Source organism: Oncorhynchus kisutch, linkage group LG19, assembly GCF_002021735.2.
Source record: "Oncorhynchus kisutch isolate 150728-3 linkage group LG19, Okis_V2, whole genome shotgun sequence".
NCBI lineage: Eukaryota > Metazoa > Chordata > Actinopteri > Salmoniformes > Salmonidae > Oncorhynchus > Oncorhynchus kisutch.
In genome coordinates, this window is record NC_034192.2 from 28,553,780 (window position 1) to 28,572,965 (window position 19,186).

General features: G+C 43.7%; 1 protein-coding gene across 1 annotated transcript in view; it reads right to left on the minus strand.

Annotated features, from left to right (window-relative positions):
- Positions 1–16,639, minus strand: part of LOC109910099 (slit homolog 3 protein-like) — a gene marked incomplete in the record, with an annotated part of 181,675 nt that extends 165,036 nt beyond the window's left edge. The window contains 1 exon segment of the mRNA XM_031798315.1: positions 15,891–16,639. Coding sequence (XP_031654175.1) covers positions 15,891–16,081 — 191 coding nt within the window.
- Positions 16,640–19,186: the final 2,547 nt, after the last annotated feature.

Below are 19,186 nucleotides of genomic sequence, written 5' to 3' on the forward strand. Positions count from 1 at the left end.
ATTTAAAACATTTTCTAAATCAATATTTGAAGTCAAATATCGATATATTTTCCAAAAAGAATATTGCGATATGTAACTGTTTCGCTCTTCTATCCCATCGCTAACACGCACACACACACACACACACACACACACACACACACGCACACACACACACACACACGCACACACACACACACACGGGTCTCCTGACGTGGGGCTCAGTGTATGTTTCTCATAATATAAATAAACATTTATAAATCTGATTTAAAGGCATATTGGATTTCAAAAGACTTCCCCAGCTCTGCACATAAAGAGCTCTAATGGGAGCCATATTGTGGCCTTAGAGAGGACAGGGGCCTGACTGCTGGTGAAGTCACCCTCCCATTCCTCACTCTTGCCCTCTACTCTTCTCTCTCACCCTCTCTCTGCTCTTCTCTCTCACCCTCTCTCTGCTCTTCTCTCTCACACTCTCCCTGCTCTTCTCTCTCACACTCTCTCTGCTCTCCTCTCTCACCCTCTCCCTGCTCTTCTCTCTGCTCTTCACTCTCCCCCTCTCCCTGATCTTCTCTCTGCACTTCACTCTCCCCCTCTCCCTGCTCTTCTCTCTGCTCTTCACTATCACCCTCTCTCTGCTCTTCTCTCTCACCCTCTCTCTGCTCTCCTCTCTCACCCTCTCCCTGCTCTTCTCTCTGCTCTTCACTCTCCCCCTCTCCCTGCTCTTCTCTCTGCTCTTCACTCTCCCCTCTCCCTGCTCTTCTCTCTACTCTTCACTCTCCCCCTCTCCCTGCTCTTCTCTCTGCTCTTCACTCTCCCCCTCTCTCTGCTCTCTCTCACACGCTCTTTTGTTCCATCTCTCACTCTCGCTACTTTTTCTATCGCCCTCCTGTCCCTTACTCTCACTCTTTCAACTTCTCATTCTGACCCTCAACTCTCTGTCCCTCACTCACCCTCTCTCTCTCGCCCTGCCTCTCGGTCCCACACAGCACTATCTCGCTCCCCTTCTCTAACCCAGCGTTCATCCTCCCTCGCACTACAATCTCTCTTCTCTTATCTCTATCCTTCACTGTTCCCAGTAACTGTTACATCGTGGAAAACATGTTTCACCAGGGAAAATAATCAGGCATCGCTACTCAAAGAAGTCAATTAAACAGGCTTTTAGAACGCTCCTTTAAGTGATCTGGTAGGGGTCAGCAATCGACAAGTGGCTTTTGTGCACCCTGCTGCCCATTGTATGTTTTCATTTGTGTGAGGGATAAGGTGGCAATCCAAACAGCAGGTGTTCAGGGCCTCACAATGCCCACCCCCAGGCCACCCCACCCACTCAAGGCCTTTAAACCACTGAACCAACTAGTCTGGCACAGAAGCTGACAGAGTGTTTTACTTTACCTCGGGCAAAATCACTTACAAGAGCACTTTATTGATGCATCGACCGACCGGACAAGAAAACACATTTATTTTGGCCCAGGAACATTATGTTGCACAAATGACATATCGGGTGACACGTAACGAAAAGGCCCCCAAAGCCCCTTCAAATCCATGGGAGAAGAATTTTTACAAAAACACATAAACGATCTCTCTTTTCTCCATCTTACACTTTGCTTCACAATGTGCTTCCTGCTGTAATCTCCTGTTATTTTCCTTGAAGCTGAAGTCGCCTGGTCTTCCACAGCAGATGGAAGACCAGGCCACAGCAGGTATGCTCCACTTCCTTCTCTAAAGCCTCTAAACCATGTTCCGAATCTTCATTGAGTTACTCCTCTCATGCTCAGAACTACACCATATATACAAAAGTATGTGGACACCCCTTCAAATTAGTGGATTCGGCCGGTTCAGCCCGACGCGTTGCTGAAAGGTGTATACAATTGAGCACACAGACATGCAATCTCCATAGACATTGGCAGTAGAATGGCCTTACTGAAGGGCTCAGTGACTTTCAACGTAGCATTGTCATACAGTAGGGCGTCACCTTTCCAACAAGACAGTTCGTCAAATTTCTGCTCTGCTAGAGCTGCCCCGGTCAACAGTAAGTGCTGTTATTGTGAAGTGGAAACGTCTAGGAGCAACAACGGTTCAGCCATGAAGTGGTAGGCCACACAAGCTCACAGAACTAAATCGCTGAGTGTTGAAACGCATAGTGCTGGGGTGGGCAACTCCAGTCCTCGGGGGCCTGATTGGTGTGACACCTTTTCTCCATCCCTAACAAACACAGCTGATTAATCAAATTGCATTCTAAACTGAAGATCATGATTAGGCGATTATTGGAATCTGGTGTGTTAGCTGGGGCTTGGGCAAAATTGTGACACCAATCAGGCCCTCGAGGACTGGAATTGCCCACTCCTGCTAGAGGGTAAAAATCATCTGTCCTTGGTTGCAACAATAACTACTGAGTTCAAAACTGCCTCTGGAAGCAACGTCAGCACAAGAACTGTTAGTCGGGAGCTTCATGAAATGGGTTTCAGTGGAAACGCGTTCTCTGGAGTGATGAAACATGCTTCAACATCTGGCTGACTGACACATCTGGGTTTGGCAGATACCAGGAGAACGCTACCTGCCTGAGTGCATAGTGTCAACTGTAAAGCTTGGTGGAGGAGGAATAACGGAGCTGTTTTTTGTGGTTTGGGCCAGGCCCCTTATTTCAAGTGAAAGAAATCTTAACGCTACAATATACAATGACATTCTAGGAAATTCTGTGCTTCCATCTTGAGGCAACAGTTTGGGGAAGGCCCTATCCTGTTTCAGCATGACAATGCCACCGTGCACAAAGCAAGGTCCATACACATATAGTTTGTCGAGATCGGTGTGAAAGAACTTCACTGGCCTGCGTAGAGCCCAGACCTTAAACCTATCGAACACCTTTGGGATGAATTGGAACGCCAACTGCGAGCCAGGCCTAATCTCCCAACATCAGTGCTCGACCTCACTAATGCTCTTGTGGCTGAATGGAAGCAAGTCCCCGCAGTAATGTTCCAACATCTAGTGGAAAGGTCGTTGTCCTGTTGGAAGGTGAACCTTCACCCCAGTCTGAGGTCCTGAGCTCTCTGGAGCAGGTTTTTCCTCAAGAATCTCTCTGTACTATGCTCCGATTATCTTGCCACCACCAAGTTTCACCGTAGCGAATCTTCTTTCTCATGGCCTGAGAGACCTTTAGGTGCTTTTTGGCAAACTCCAAGTGGGCAGCCACGTGCCTTTTACTGAAAAGTGGCTTCCGTTTGGCCACTCTACCATAAATACCTTATTGGTGGAGTGCTGCAGAGATGGTTGTCTTTCTGGAAGGTACTCCCATGTCCACAGAGGAATTCTGGAGCTCTCTCAGAGTGGCCATTGGGTTCTTGGTCACCTCCCTGACCAAGGCCCTTCTCCCCCGATTGCTCAGTTTGGCCAGCTCTAGGAAGAGTCTTGGTGGTTCCAAACTTCTTCCATTTAAGAATGATGGAGGCCATTGTGTTTTTGCGGACCTTCAATGCTACAGACATTTTTTGGGACCCTTCCCCAGATCTGTGCCTCGACACAATCCTGTCTCGGATCTCTATGGAAAATTCCTTCGACCTCATGGCTTGGTTTTGCTCTGACATGTATTGTCAACTATGTGACCTCAAGTTGTAGAAACATCACCAGGATGATCAATGGAAACAGGATGCACCTGAGCTCAATTTTGAGTCTATTGCAAACGGTTTGAATACTTATGTAATTAAGATATTTAGTTTTTGCTTCTTTATACATTTGCAAAATATATATAAAAACCTGTTTTTGCTTTGTCATTGTGTGGTATTGTGTGTAAACGGAGGCTGTAACATAACGTGCTACACATTTCCAAATGTGGAAAAAGTGAAGGGGTCTGAATACTTGCTGTTGTTGCTGTTGTGTGTAGGTAAGCGGCCATTTCATTTGATAGAACATTATAATGTCTTTCATTTACATTGTATTAGGATGAATGTGGACAGAACTGATGAGAACATTCCTTCCTCGAGCACTTACATGACCATATTACACGGAACAGTTTACAAGTAATGTGAGATCTGCAATTAACATAGCAGGCGTTTGAAAGTTATCATGTTCTCGGCTGGAATGTTCACTGATGTATCTAACTACACAGATCTGCACAGGCCATTGAATGATGGCTACCATCACAAATATTTCCAGATCACACACAAACTACAAGACATTTGAGACTTTACTGCAGCTGATGCAATGCTTTTCTAAGGCTCTTTATCGGGATATTGGTGGTTTCCAGGGTGGAACGTGGCCCATTGCTCCCTCCTTCCCTCCCAACCGCAGTCCTCCCTTTTTTTCCAGCACATTCAAGCTCTTCCCTCTTCCCAGTCCTGTGTGTTTTCCTGTTGGAAAGCCACTTCATTTCCACTTGTGACAGATCAAATAGGGAGGTTTGTAACTCAATCACGAGTCTGAGGAATCAAATATTCTCTTTCTGCCTTCCTTTCATCTCCTCCACAAGGGTCTGGATGCAACACATTCAGTGCCTTGCAAAATAATTCACCCCCCTTGGCGTTTTTCATTGCATAATAACCTGTCATTTAAATTGATTTTTATTTGGATTTCAGGTAATGGACAGACACAAAATAGTCAAAATTGGTGAAGTGATTTTTTTTTTAAATGAACAAATATTTTTTTTTAATGTAAAACTGAAAAGTGGTGGGTGCATATCTATTCACACCCTTTGCTATGAAGCCCCTAAATAAGATCTGGTGCAACCAATTACCTTCAGAAGTCACATAATTTGTTAAAAACAGTCCACCTGTGTGCAATCTAAGTGTCACATGATCTGTCACATGATCTCAGTATATATACACCTGTTCTGAAAGGCCCCAGAGTCTGCAACACCACTAAGCAAGGGGCACCACCAAGCAAGTGGCACCATGAAGACCAAGGAGCTCTCCAAACCTGCCAAGATAGGGCCCCCCACCAAAACTCACGGACCAGGCAAGGAGGTCATTAATCAGAGAGGCAACAAAGAGACCAAAGATAACACAGAAGGAGCTGCAAAGCCTCACAGTGGAGATTGGAGCATCTGTCCATAGGACCACTTTAAGCCGTACACTCCACAGAGCTGGGCTTTACGGAAGAAAGGCCAGAAAAAAAGCCATTGCTTAAAGAAAAAAATTAGCAAACACATTTGGTGTTCGCCAAAAGGCATGTGGGAGACTCCCCAAACATATGGAAGAAGGTATTCTGGTCAGATGAGACTAAAATGTAGCTTTTTGGCCATCAAGGAAAACACTATGTCTGGCGCAAATTCAACACCTCTCATCTCCCCGAGAATACAATCCCCACAGTGAAGCATGGTGGTGGTAGCATCATTTACATCAGCAGGGCCTGGGAAACTGCTCAGAATTTAAGGAATGATGGATGGCGCTAAATACAGGGAAATTCTTGAGGGAAACCTGTTTCAGTCTTCCAGAGATTTAAGACTGGGACGGAGGTTCACCTTCCAGCAGGACAATGACCCTAAGCATACTGCTAAAGCAACACTCGAGTGATTTAAAGGGAAACGTTTAAATGTTTTGGAATGGCCTAGTCAAAGCCCAGACCTCAATCCAATAGAGAATCTATGGTATGGCTTAAAGATTGCTGTACACCAGCGGAACCCATCCAACTTGAAGGATCTGTAGCAGTTATGCCTTGAAGAATGGGCAAAAATCCCAGTGGCTAGATGTGCCAAGTTTATAGAGACATACCCCAAGAAAATTGCAGCTGTAATTGCTGCAAAAGGTGGCTCTACAAAATATTGACTTTGGGGGGGATGAATAGCTATGCATGCTCAAGTTTTCAGTTTTTTTGTCTTATTTCTTGTTTGTTTCACAATAAAAAATATTTTGCATCTTCAAAGTTGTAGGGATGTTGTGTAAATCAAATGATACAAACCCCCCCCCAAAAATCAAGTTTAATTCCAGGTTGTAAGGCAACAAAATAGGAAAACTGGGGGTGAACACTTTCGCAAGCCACTGTACACCAATGCTACTGCATTCCTAGGGCGACAAATCAACCCTGGCATCTCTGTGGAGAGTGCCCCTTCAAAACACATTATCATAGACACCAACATAACATGCAGGGTGACCACATTTAAAATACCCAAATTATGTGACAAAGGGATGATAATTGCGGGACATTCACAGGTCAGGTAGTCTTACAGTACATTCATATTTGGAATTTAGACCAAAAGGATTTTACAAATGTGATTGGTTGACGATATGACATTGGCCTAGGTGCCAAAATGTGGGACTATTCCACATTATCCGGGACATGTGGTCACCCTAATAGCGTGTGTACAGGCATAGTTCATGGATCACTTGAGCCTGGCAAACATATTTAAACTACAGGTAGCTAGCTACATGTAATGATAATAATTGTACACCGTCACCATTACTGCAAATAAACAGGACTCTGACCACTCTCAATACATTCAGGGAGGAGTCACACACACAAAAAGATGGGAAAGGAGATATACAATGAGCTCAAAGTATTGGTACTGTAAAAAAAAATAAAAAAAATGTTTTGGCTCTGTACTCTAGCACTATGGATTTAAAATGATACAATGACTATGAGGTTAAAGTCAGCTTTCATTTGAGGATATTTTCATCCATACTGGGTGAACCGTTTAAAAATTACAGGACTTTTTGTACATAGTCCCCCCATTTTAGAATACGTTTCCAAACACTTTTACATTAATGTGGATGCTATCATGATTACGGATAGTACTGAATGAATCGTGAATAATGATGAGTGAGAAAGATGGACGCACAAATATCCTACCCCCAAGACACCATTTCAATAGGGGATATGTGGGGGTAGGATATTTGTGCTTCTGTAACTTTCTCACTCATCATTATTCACGATTCATTCAGGACTATCCGTAATCATGGTAACATCCAAATTAATGTAGAAGTGTTTAGAAATATATTATATTCTTATTTACAATAAAATTGACTCCAAAATGTCACAATACATTATTTACAATTTCTATTGGGCACAAAATAATCTGAAACACAACCAAAACAAACAACAAATGCATCCAACAAGTTTGTAGAGCCACAAGCTTGATGTAATCATTGCATGCTAAGAATATGGGACCAAACACTAAACTTTTAATAAACAAGTTCAGTTGTCTTAAAATGAAGGGGGGGGGTACAAAAAGAGCTGTAATTTCTAAACGGTTCACCCGATATGGATGAAAATACCCTCAAATTAAAGCTGACGGTATGCACTTTAACCCCATTGTATCATTTCAAATCCAAAGTGCTGGAGTACAGAGCCAAAACAACAACAAAAAATGTCACACTCCCAATACTTTTGGAGCTCACTGTAACCTAGCGGTCATGCTCACATAGTACTTCCTAAATCCTAACATATGCCACATCACATTTCAGACGAAGAACTGCTCTGTATTTACAAAAATAACAGACACCACTTCATCACTGGCCTGACAATGACTCAGCCATGGAATGTTAACGCTATTCGCTCGGTGAACAAAGATGACCAAAGAAGATGACAGCAACAATCTGTGCCATTTTCCATTGTTTATGAGGCAGCGTTAGTGGGATAGGTTACATTTCACTGGGACTTTTGTTTTCTAAATATTTTCTGTACCGCACTGCCTGGATGAGTTCCCAGCTGAAGGACACCCACTTCAGACTATGCACAGCCGACAAAAATGATTTCTATTTTTTTCTCATTGCCACTGTTTACTTTCACAATCGTTTATTTTCAAGGCATGACAGACAGGCAGGCAGCTCGAACATCCCAGCATACCTGAGTCAGTGTTTGCAGTTTGTACAAGTACATGACTCCTTAGATTACATCTGTACGGCGGACTTCAGAGGTGACAGGGCCACTTTTAACGCTTCTGTGTGAAACTCGATCTGACAGACGCCGGAGCAACCCAGGGCTTGAGGTGCAGGAGACACACAGCATATGTAAACCAAGGAAGATGTGGAAGAAGCCAAGGAGGAAGAGAAGAAAGCAGCCAACACACAAACAGAGGAAAATAATGAGGTACACTGCCAGAGATTTAAACAAGCGGGGACAGTGATAAAACACACAAATAAATCACAAGATTCTCTCGTGAACGCTGTCAAAGTAAGGAGTAAGGCGAGCAGTTTAACCAGACCCCCAGCGCTCCAGTATAGCGCTATGGAGAGGGTTGTTCAAACACCATTAAACAGAAACTTCACATGTCACTGCCTGGACATCCTGCCTCTTTGAGAACATTACCCCCAGATCTAGACGCCACATACAGTCACATTCTGATCAACTCACAGCACAGCACAGAAAGCATGCAGTGATTCCTGGCTCCATACATTGTTTACTGGGTTGCTAGCTGAAACGTAGTGTTTAGGGCCCTTACATCACAGTGACAAAGACACCGAAACATGCAGAGAGTTATCCATATTTCTTAGATTGGGATAAACACTGTTTCACATGCAGCTAAGTTGAGCGAGAGCTGAGAATATAAATGATGGTCTGAGGGGACAAAGCAAATGGCCTTGATGTGTTGCTTTGGTGACAGAACTCCAACAACAAAAGACGGGCCTTGTTAACCTAAAATGGCCCCCAGGCTCACAGACTCTTACAGACGATCCAATCCAGTCTTGCATTAAAGCATGACACACACTTGGACGAGTTATGGACTTCTGTGTCCCTACATTTTGGACTTACCTATTCAAGGACATCATTCGTGACTTGGACCACTTTCTCAACAATCTGCAAAAAGTTTGCTCCTTCTCTCTGCCAGTTCTGGCCTTTTAAGTGCTGGCTGAAATAAAGCATCTCCAAATATTTTCCATGCCGGGTGATTTTTTTATAAGGTGGACGGCTGATATTTCCCAGAAGGCTAACGCTAGCTGAGCCTGCTGGCAGTGCCAGCTGCTGGCTGCCTGGCAACTTCAACTCATTATCAGACAGTTCAACTGGTCATCTAATACCTTAGACACACCAGTAGGATTGTCAAACGCTTGCCTTCCGACAGTACTCAGCACCTGAACAGAGAGTCTGCCGTCAATCTTTATTTTGTGTTCAAACAGCAAAGACCTTGAAGTCGTCAGCCACTCAGCCTTGTTAAAATACTCCAGACCAGAAGGTGGCAATGCATGTCCGTGTGTGTTGCTTTATGATCTAGTCAACCTTAGCTAGCTAGCTGCATTAATGTTGCTATTGTTGTAGAAAGCTCTTGTTGATACTAGCCAGATGGCCACAGCTAGATAACTACCAAGCAAGCTGTCAAAGAAACAGCTTAATTCACTCTCCATAATCGCATACAGCCCATAGACACATGTTTAGCTAGCTTGCTAACGTTACCTAAATAGTTAGCATGATTCGCTAGCTAGCTGTTGTGCTAGCTAGGTAAAGTAAAGAGACAGATAGAACAATGAGCCATATGTTTCACTGGATGTATGAATCTGATGCATCCGGTTGGCATTTCCACTCACCTCCAATTTTATTTTACTGCTTGCCTGAGTTGACGTGGAATAGAGTTCTATATAGTTAAGGCTCTATGTAGTACTGTGTGCCTCCCACTGTCTGTTCTGGACTTGGGGACTGTGACTAGACCTCTGGTGGCATGTCTTGTGGGGTATGCATGGGTGTCTGACAGTGGTGGAAAAAGTACTCACTTGTCATACATGAGTAAAAGTATAGATACCTTAATAGAAAGTTACAGAGTAAAATACTACTTGAGTAAAAGTATTTGGCTCTAAATATACTCAAGTATCAAAAGTAAAAGTATAAATATTTTCAAATTCCTTATATTAAGCAAAGCAGACGGCACCATTTAATTGTTTTTAAAAATGTAGGGATAGCCAGGGGCACACTCCAACACTCAGACATAATTTACAAATGTTGCATTTGTGTTTAGTGAGTCCGCCAAATCAGAGGCAGTAGGGATGACCACGTGTTCTTGATACGTGCGTGAATTGGATCATTTTCCTATCCTGCTAAGCATTTAAACTGTAACAAGTACTTTTGGGTGTCAAGGAAAATGTAGGTAGTAAAAAGTACATTATTTTCTTTAGGAATGTAGTGAAGTAAAAGTAAAAGTAGTCAAATATATAAATAGTAAAGTAAAGTACAATACTCCAATAAACGACGTAAGTCGGAGTGTGGTGTCAGGAAAATAACCTCACACTCAACGTCAACAGAACAAAGGAGATGACCGTGGACTTCAGGAAACAGCAGAGGGAGCATCCCCCTATCCACATCGATGGGACAGTATTGGAGAAGGTGAAACGTTTTAAGTTCCTCGGGGTACTCATCACGGACTAACTGAAATGATCCACCCACACAGACAGCGTGGTGAAGAAGGCTGAAGAAATTTGGCTTGTCACCAAAAACACTCACTAACTTTTACAGATGCACAATCTAGAGCATTGGTATGGCAACTGCTCCGCCCACAACCGTAAGGCTCTCCAGAGGGTAGTGGGGTCTGCACAACGCATCACCGGGGGCAAACTACCTGCCCTCCAGGACACCTACACCACCCAATGTCACAGGAAGGCCAAAATTATCATCAAGGACAGCAGCCAAGCGAGCAACTGCCTGTTCACCCTGCTATCATCCAGAAGGCGAGGTCAGTACAGGTGCATCAAAGCTGGGACCGAGAGACTGAAAAACAGCTTCTATCTTAAGGCCATCAGACTGTTAAACAGCCATCACTAACATTGAGTGGCTGCTGCCAATATTCTGACTCAATCTCTAGCCACTTTAAAAAGGTAAAATTGGATGTAATAAATGTATCACTAGTCACTTAAACAATGCCACTTTATACAATGTTTACATACCCTACATTACTCAACTCAAATGTATGTACTGTACTCTATACCATCTACTGCATCTTGCCTATGCCGCATGGCCATCGCTCATCCATATACTTATATGTACATATTCTTATTCATCCCTTTACACTTGTGTGTATAAGGTAGTTGTTGGGGAATTTGTTAGATTACTTGTTAGATATTACTGCACGGTCGGAACTAGAAGCACAAGCATTTCACATTAACATCTGCTAACCATGTGGATGTGACCAATACAATTTGATTTGATTTAAGTAGTACTTTAAAGTATTTCTACTTCAGTACTTTATGCCACTGGTGTCTGAGAGGGGTGCGAGTAATTTAAACAGAAAGCTTGGTGCATTAAACATGCTAATAATTCTCAGAAATACAAGTAGTGATGAAGCTAATCTCTCCTCTACTTTGAGCCAGGAGATATTGACATATTATTAATGTTAGCTCTCCATGTACATTTAAGGGCCAGTCGAGCTGCCCTGTTCTGGGCCAATTGTAATTTTCCTAAGTCCCTCTTTGACCACACGACTGGGCAGTAGTCCAGGTGTGACAAGACTGGGGCCTGTAGTACCTGCCTTGTTGATAGCATTGTTAAGAAGGCAGAGCAGAGCTTCATTATGGACAGACCTTTCCCCATCTTAGCTACTGTTGCATCAATATCTTTTGACCATGACAGTTTTACAATCCAGGGTTACTCCAAGCAGTTTAGTCTCGTCAACTTGCTCAATTACCACATTATCCATTACAAATTTTAGTTGATGTTTAGGGTTTTAGTGAATGGTTTGTCCCAAATACAATGCTTATAGTTTTATAGTTTTTTTATATTTAGGACTAACTTATTTCTTGCCACTCATTCTGAAACTGACTGCAGCTCTTTGTTAAGTGTTGCAGTGATTTCACTTGCTGTGGTAGCTGACGTGTATAGTGTTCTATCTTGGGTTAGTCTTTGGTAAAGACACTGCATTTACTCCGGGCAGCCAGCTACAGACAGCTGCTTCGTGGAAACAAATCCATTGTGATTTTACTGTAATGTTACTAGCTACAGTTGCCAAAAAGCTAGCTTGGTAAATCATTTAGTTTTGTGTGCATTGTGCTGCACTTACCACTTAATTCGTTTCGCATGAAGTGTGTGCGATTGCCTTGCTCAGTTAGCAAGCTAACGTTAGCTAGCTAACTAACTAATAAGCTAGTGCACATCAAACCTAACAAAAAAAAGTATTCTTCAAGCTGTAGATGTAAAATATGTAAAGACTTGCTCTTTCTTATTTTAGCAAGAACAATTCTGATGAAAAGGGTGGATTACACTGGGAAAAGTGCCTTACTTTTTCCTTTTTGTTGTCACTCCTGTCGGCTCCCCCACGTGGAGGTTCATGCTCTCTGATTGGCTCAAAGTCAAGTTTTCAGCCACTGCCTTACACAGCAGGTACATCTCTTGTTTTAGCAAAAAGAAGGAATGGCCTCCTACGGTGATAAGTACCTATCGGCAGTCCATCGGCACTCAGATTCTCTGTGTGTTTCATGCTTAAGACACCAACTCTAGAAGATTCACTCACTGAACGCATGTCCTATAAAGTCTCACTACAAGACAAACTCAAGTTAAGCTTAAGTTCGTTCACCACCTAGGCAATGGATTTGGGATGTAGAGGCATCTAGTAACTTTGTAGTGTAGGCTACAAATGGTCTAGGATCATTTCATCCTCCCTTTGAGGTGTTGATTAGCAGTGTAATTGGGATGATGGATAGTTGAAGTGATGGTAACCGCATACTCATCGTTCTAGGCTGACAGCCTCCCATTCTCCTACCCTGAGTGGTGATGGACTGTGGGTGCCAGCACCAGCAGCTTGATAAGAGCCAGGAGCAGCATACAGTACATACTCATCGTTTCTAAGCTGACAGCCTCCCATTCTCCCACCCTGAGTGGTGATGGACTGTGGGTGCGGCTGGGCTGTAGTTCATCCATCATGGTCCCAGCACCAGCAGCTTGATAAGAGCCAGGAGCAGCATACAGTACATACTCATCGTTCTAAGCTGACAGCCTCCCATTCTCCCACCCTGAGTGGTGATGGACTGTGGGTCCCAGCACCAGCAGCTTGATAAGAGCCAGGAGCAGCATACAGTACATACTCATCCTTCTAAGCTGACAGCCTCCCATTCTCCCACCCTGAGTGGTGATGGACTGTGGGTCCCAGCACCAGCAGCTTGATAAGAGCCAGGAGCAGCATACAGTACATACTCATCATTCTAAGCTGACAGCCTCCCATTCTCCTACCCTGAGTGGTGATGGACTGTGGGTGCGGCTGGGCTGTAGTTCATCCATCATGGTCCCAGCACCAGCAGCTTGATAAGAGCCAGGAGCAGCATACAGTACATACTCATCGTTCTAAGCTGACAGCCTCCCATTCTCCCACCCTGAGTGGTGATGGACTGTGGGTCCCAGCACCAGCAGCTTGATAAGAGCCAGGAGCAGCATACAGTACATGCTCATCGTTCTAAGCTGACAGCCTCCCATTCTCCCACCCTGAGTGGTGATGGACTGTGGGTCCCAGCACCAGCAGCTTGATAAGAGCCAGGAGCAGCATACAGTACATGCTCATCGTTCTAAGCTGACAGCCTCCCATTCTCCCACCCTGAGTGGTGATGGACTGTGGGTCCCAGCACCAGCAGCTTGATAAGAGCCAGGAGCAGCATACAGTACATACTCGTCGTTCTAAGCTGACAGCCTCCCATTCTCCCACCCTGAGTGGTGATGGACTGTGGGTCCCAGCACCAGCAGCTTGATAAGAGCCAGGAGCAGCATACAGTACATACTCATCGTTCTAAGCTGACAGCCTCCCATTCTCCCACCCTGAGTGGTGATGGACTGTGGGTGCCAGCACCAGCAGCTTGATAAGAGCCAGGAGCAGCATACAGTACATACTCATCGTTCTAAGCTGACAGCCTCCCATTCTCCCACCCTGAGTGGTGATGGACTGTGGGTGCCAGCACCAGCAGCTTGATAAGAGCCAGGAGCAGCATACAGTACATACTCATCAAGCACACCAGCAGCCTACACAGTTCCACATTGTTCGCAAAGTGTGAAGTCGTTGGAAAGCTGGGGAACTGTGAAAAACTCCACTGTAGAGATGATGGCATTCTTTACAAAAAAACATGAATGAGAGAGGTAGAAAGAGAGAAAAAGAGCAAGTGAGAGGGCAAGCGAGAGCGTGTGTGTGTTTGCTTGCCAAGGAGAATGAGTGAAAAGAAAGAAAGAAAGAAAGAGGTGTGAGTAATAGAGTAATAGCACAATTTCAAAGAATAAAATAGCTGTTAAAAATCATATGAATGTATTTATGTGAAGGAAGCAGTGTTATTGGAGGAAGCAGTATCCCAACAGTGAAGTCATAGTACCCATTGCCCAGCATGGGGCAAGGGCTCAGTCATTAGAGCTAAATCAACACTCCAGGGTGTTCTGGGAAACCAAGCAGGGTGTGAATTGCACCCCAGAGTAGAAGCGCCTGTTCCACCTTGGCCACCATCGTTAAGCCCTCACAATCCTTCTGCTCAAACAAGATGCAAATGAGATAGATCTCAAGTGGTCCTGAGTAATGACAGAACAAAATTGATTGGGGCTTCTACTTTGGCATTCTATAGGAGCTAGGCTGGCAATCCCCTTTGGAAAGCAGGAATGTTCAACAGACAGGTTTCCTCCTTTTATTACGTTAGCACTCAAACATCCTTCCTCAAAACAACTGTGAACAAAATATGAACATGTCTCATTGCTGCCTCCTATCAGCAACTGCAGTCAAATGTCCCATAAGAACTTGACCAGCAACTAAATAAAGAAAATATATAACCTTTTTCCTAAAAGGGGACCCCCCCCCAATCCCACTTAGTATTATCATTTATTTTCTCAGTGTAAAATGTCTTGGGATTGCTCTCCCAAACACAACAGGTCTTACGGGGTCAACTAGCCTCTGGCTAATGCGAACACTGTTTGCTTTCATACTACTTCCAAGCAAAAATGATTGTGTTTTGTTGTTTCAGTGCCTCACATGTTTTGTAACCCCCAGGTCCCTAAGCTGCTTAGTTATGCTAGATAATAGGTCCCATCTCCTAGAATCACCAGAGGTGGAAAGACTGCATTTTCAGGGATGTCGGGACCCACTTCTCCATAGGGTTGCTATTTCATGCTGTCCCCTGGTTAATTTGGCTGAGGCTGACTGGACAGGAAAGAGAGCAAAGGCTTCAGGGTAGGCTATAGCCACAGATCAGACCTGAACTGCTGGCACTCCCTAAAAGTGTCATTGCATTTGACACACTTCATGAAATGACAAACCTAGGCACATATTTTTTATTTTGACAATAATATAGGTGACTCACTCCTTTGTTGCACAGGATGCTTTGATTTCTGAGTGAAGCTGTTACTCTTACGTTCTACCCCGTTATAATCAAGTAATGAGGGTTTATTATCAACAACTGATATGAGATATTTCCCTTCCCTATTTAAATACGAGGTAAAAGTATTCATCCACATATTTGACTGGTTTATTTTGTGTTCTAGAGGTATGTGTGTTTTGAGGGGATAAGGGCACCTCATTCTCTCCAGTATACCCTTGAATTCCTTCAGTCTTCATTAAGCCACGTCTGGTCTAATTGGTTCCCAATGTTACTAACTTTGACATATAGCCTACCTGTGCCTGGTTACTCATACAGGTTCCATACAAGCTCTGTTGAAATAAATAAAACGAAATGTACACAATGGCAACCGCCCTAATTAACAACATGTTTCATTGCTGTCTCTATTTTAAGATTGACATTACAACACGATTATATGCTCATCTAAAGATTAGCTAAACATTTCAATCCGAAGACTCGTCAACATTTTGAGTGGAATCGATGTCTTGCGCTCTCAAGATCATACAGCTTCAGCCGAACTGGGCACGCAGCAAGGCAGGTGCCAGATGTGGCGCATCTTCATAGCTGTATCTATCACTGTTTGAAACCACAATCAACAGGCTCTGCATCTGACTACATTAACCACTCGTACATTAACCACTCACTCATAATCACCTATGCTCTGAAAATAGAAATGGACACAAGAGCAGTGGAATGATGAAAGCTTTTCGGGTTACTTACAAACGCTCCGCGTTCCTAGGTATTCCTTTAGGCACCGTCCTGAAGCCTTGACCCTGGCAATCCACATGAGATCCAGAGCAACTGCATTTGTGAGGACATCCATTCACCGCGGCAGAGCACAGCAATCCGCACATCAGAACCCATATCCCCCAGTGATACGCCGTCCACTTCTCCTGCACAGTCGGTAGCATGGTATCCACGATGGCAAACAAAAACAACAGTCTTGAAAACAAAAAAAACACGGAATAAAAATGTATATAAAAGGAGGAATCCCCCAAAAGTAGATTCAACTTTCGTATTACAGGCAATAATAACTAGTTCAATTAAAGGCTAAAAGGTCCAGAAGCTAAGAATATGAGTAGATCAAATCAGCTTCTCAAAGTTGAGTAACTTCCCAAAGAAAATCGATGCGGTGTTGGGCTCATTCAAAGTCCCACTCGTGTTCTGCTGTTTCCTCACCATTGATACAAAACTAGAAATATTAGAGAATGAAGAAATCCTCTCAATGCAATTTCAAGACACTCTTCACCCTGATTCGTGTGCAATTTTACCTAAACAAATCTTAAACGGAACGTCTCCAAATTCTCAATTAAAAAAGTAAAATTGACAAAAAAAATAAGTACATAAAGTAACGTTTCAGATGTGATAACAATGGCTCAGTTCTTGCGGGAACAGCAGCTAGAAAGTATCACACAGTCCCATTCCAATTGATGCCTTTTTGAAACAAGAACTCGTAATCACAAAACTTCAGCAGAGCGCATGTAGGCTGGAGTCTGCGAGAAAACTCATACCTATTTCCAACCCCCAAATCCTCCACTTCAGATTCCTACTGGTTCGCACTGCGCTGATGTCACCAAAAGCAGAAAATAAGTTATTCGTCTAACTTTGTTTTACTGGCCCTCATCTGCTCTTTACATTCAGTAAGTGAAATAATAAAGAAAAGTACATGGCATTTTGGAATAAGTTACACGCAATGAGTTTGCAATTGATGAGTTACATGGAAAACTTCAAGAATTTTAGAAGTTCAGAGTTTAGGCATTAAAACACGGATGTGTTTAGAATCAGGCAATTATATTTTCCTCTATTTTACCTAGCGTGGTGGTATGATAGCCTAGTGCACAATTATAAATTAGGCTATTTGTGCCCAGAAACGGTGAATCTTGATTGATTGTTTCTAGTGTCAGGGTATTGTTCAAATTGAAGTGGACATGACAATGACAGATGCATTTAGAATGACTTGAGTGACAAGGGCAAGGACTCGACTTTAAAAAATTGTTGTTTAGTGGGCTATATAATACGTTGAAGGCGGCACACTGCAATAAAACAAAGATTGGTTGCCTACTTTCCCATTTAGCTGACCCATGCTTTATAAAGTAGTCTGAGCATAAAAAGCCATTTCTTCACTTACACTTATATGAAATAGTTGCACAGAGTGGCCAAGCACTCACGTTCAATAGTCACAGTTCAGACTTGAGGCACTCTTATCCAGTCTTCACTGAGCAGTCTGTTTTACTGTCATTTTGCAGTTGCAGTGCCCTCAACTGGTGAGAAATAGACCTATAATTCGATTTGAAACTAACCTTCTTTTCTCATTTGAAGTACTCTGTAAAGTGAATGGTTTCAGACAACATGTAGCTGTCAATCACAATAATGGGCCTACACTTATTGGTCTTATTGAACATTTGAAATGCTAATTCCGCTTTGCATTGGTGGTTAAAGCTGACTCAAATGTCGGATTAACTAGGTAATAGCATTTTAATATCATACCAAGTTACAAATTCAGATAAAAAAGCAGACCAAAACAGAATATAGGCAGATTTTCCTCAATACCGTAGTCTTAAAACGCACCCGAGAACTCTAATGTTAGGCGGATGGGGCAGCATCTGCGTCAGACATTGGCTGTCAGACTCTTCTTCCTCTCTCTCTGTCCAATAAAGCTCCACTGATGAGACTTGTTTAACAGACTGAGCAGATTTAATCAACTGCCATCTGCCAGGATAATCCACTTACATTATTTTCAGTTACGAGCAAATTGAGATGTAATTTATGACATTCTGGACTCCTCTCCTCTGTCTTCCCTCTGCACCCTCCCTCTCCCCTCCCCTCTCTCTCCCTCGTTCCCTTTCTCTCTCCCACACTCTCCCTCTATCTATCTTTATTATATCAAGGTGTCTGGATAAAGCAGCGGGGTCACATGTCTACCTACCCCTCTATCTGGACCCAGATGCCAGTGGTTTGCAGATGCAGCTCCATGCCTCTCAGATTGAGGTGAAGAGTTAACTTATTCTTCAGTCTGGAGACTGAGTGAGGGGCATGTGGCTAAGCTGTGAACCATGTGTGCCGAGAATTTACTGAGACACACACACACACACACACACACACACACACACACACACACACACACACACACACACACACACACACACACACACACACACACACACACACATAAATCAGGTGTGTGTCTGTGTGTTTAGGGGTGGCTGAGAGGGTTTACTGTGTACTTCACCCTTTCCCCTTTCTCATCTCAGGGATGAGGAATGTACTGTCGTTCCACCTGTGGATGAGTGTGGATAACAAGCATGGCGAGGACAGATATGCTCTACATGTGTCTCAGAGAGCTGTGGAGACCAGGAGGACCCAGGAGGACCCTGGAGGACCCTGGAGTTTCAAGGCCACTTTCCTTAAGGTCAGTCAACCACTAACCAGTCCAAACTGCTGTATATCCATGCCTGCCGAAACCACAAACAGAGCTTGGGCTCCCTTGAAGGTGTGGTGTGCCTGTATGTGTGTATTAGTGAGAGAGAGAGGGGGGGGGGGCAGGCAGAGGGGGAGGATGGGGAGGAGGGGGACAGGGAGGGAGAGAGAGAGAGAGAGAGAGAGGGAGAGAGAGAGAGAGAGAGATATGGAGGGAGAGGATAGAGTGAGGGAGAGAGGGTGTGTGTGAAAGAGAGATATCAATTTAAAGTGAAAGTGAATGTCGGAGGTGAGGTTGCAGAGTACTGATGATCCAGGGTGTTAAACCATACAGATGGGATTTATGTTGATCACATACAGTACATACCCAACCTAATGCTTCCCAGGAAACGTATGGACAGTGTATAGGAGAAACTTGGCATGGGAGATCAGTTCGCAGAGCAGAGGCCCACAGCAGTGCTTAGTATGGGCCAGCCAAAGACCTGTCTGAGGCAAATAGACATTAGCGTGCCATTAGACATGAGAGATCCGTTTAATGGATGTCTTTAACAGAAAGAGAAATCCAAACTTTCCACCAATTACGTCAATTTCTCTGCCCA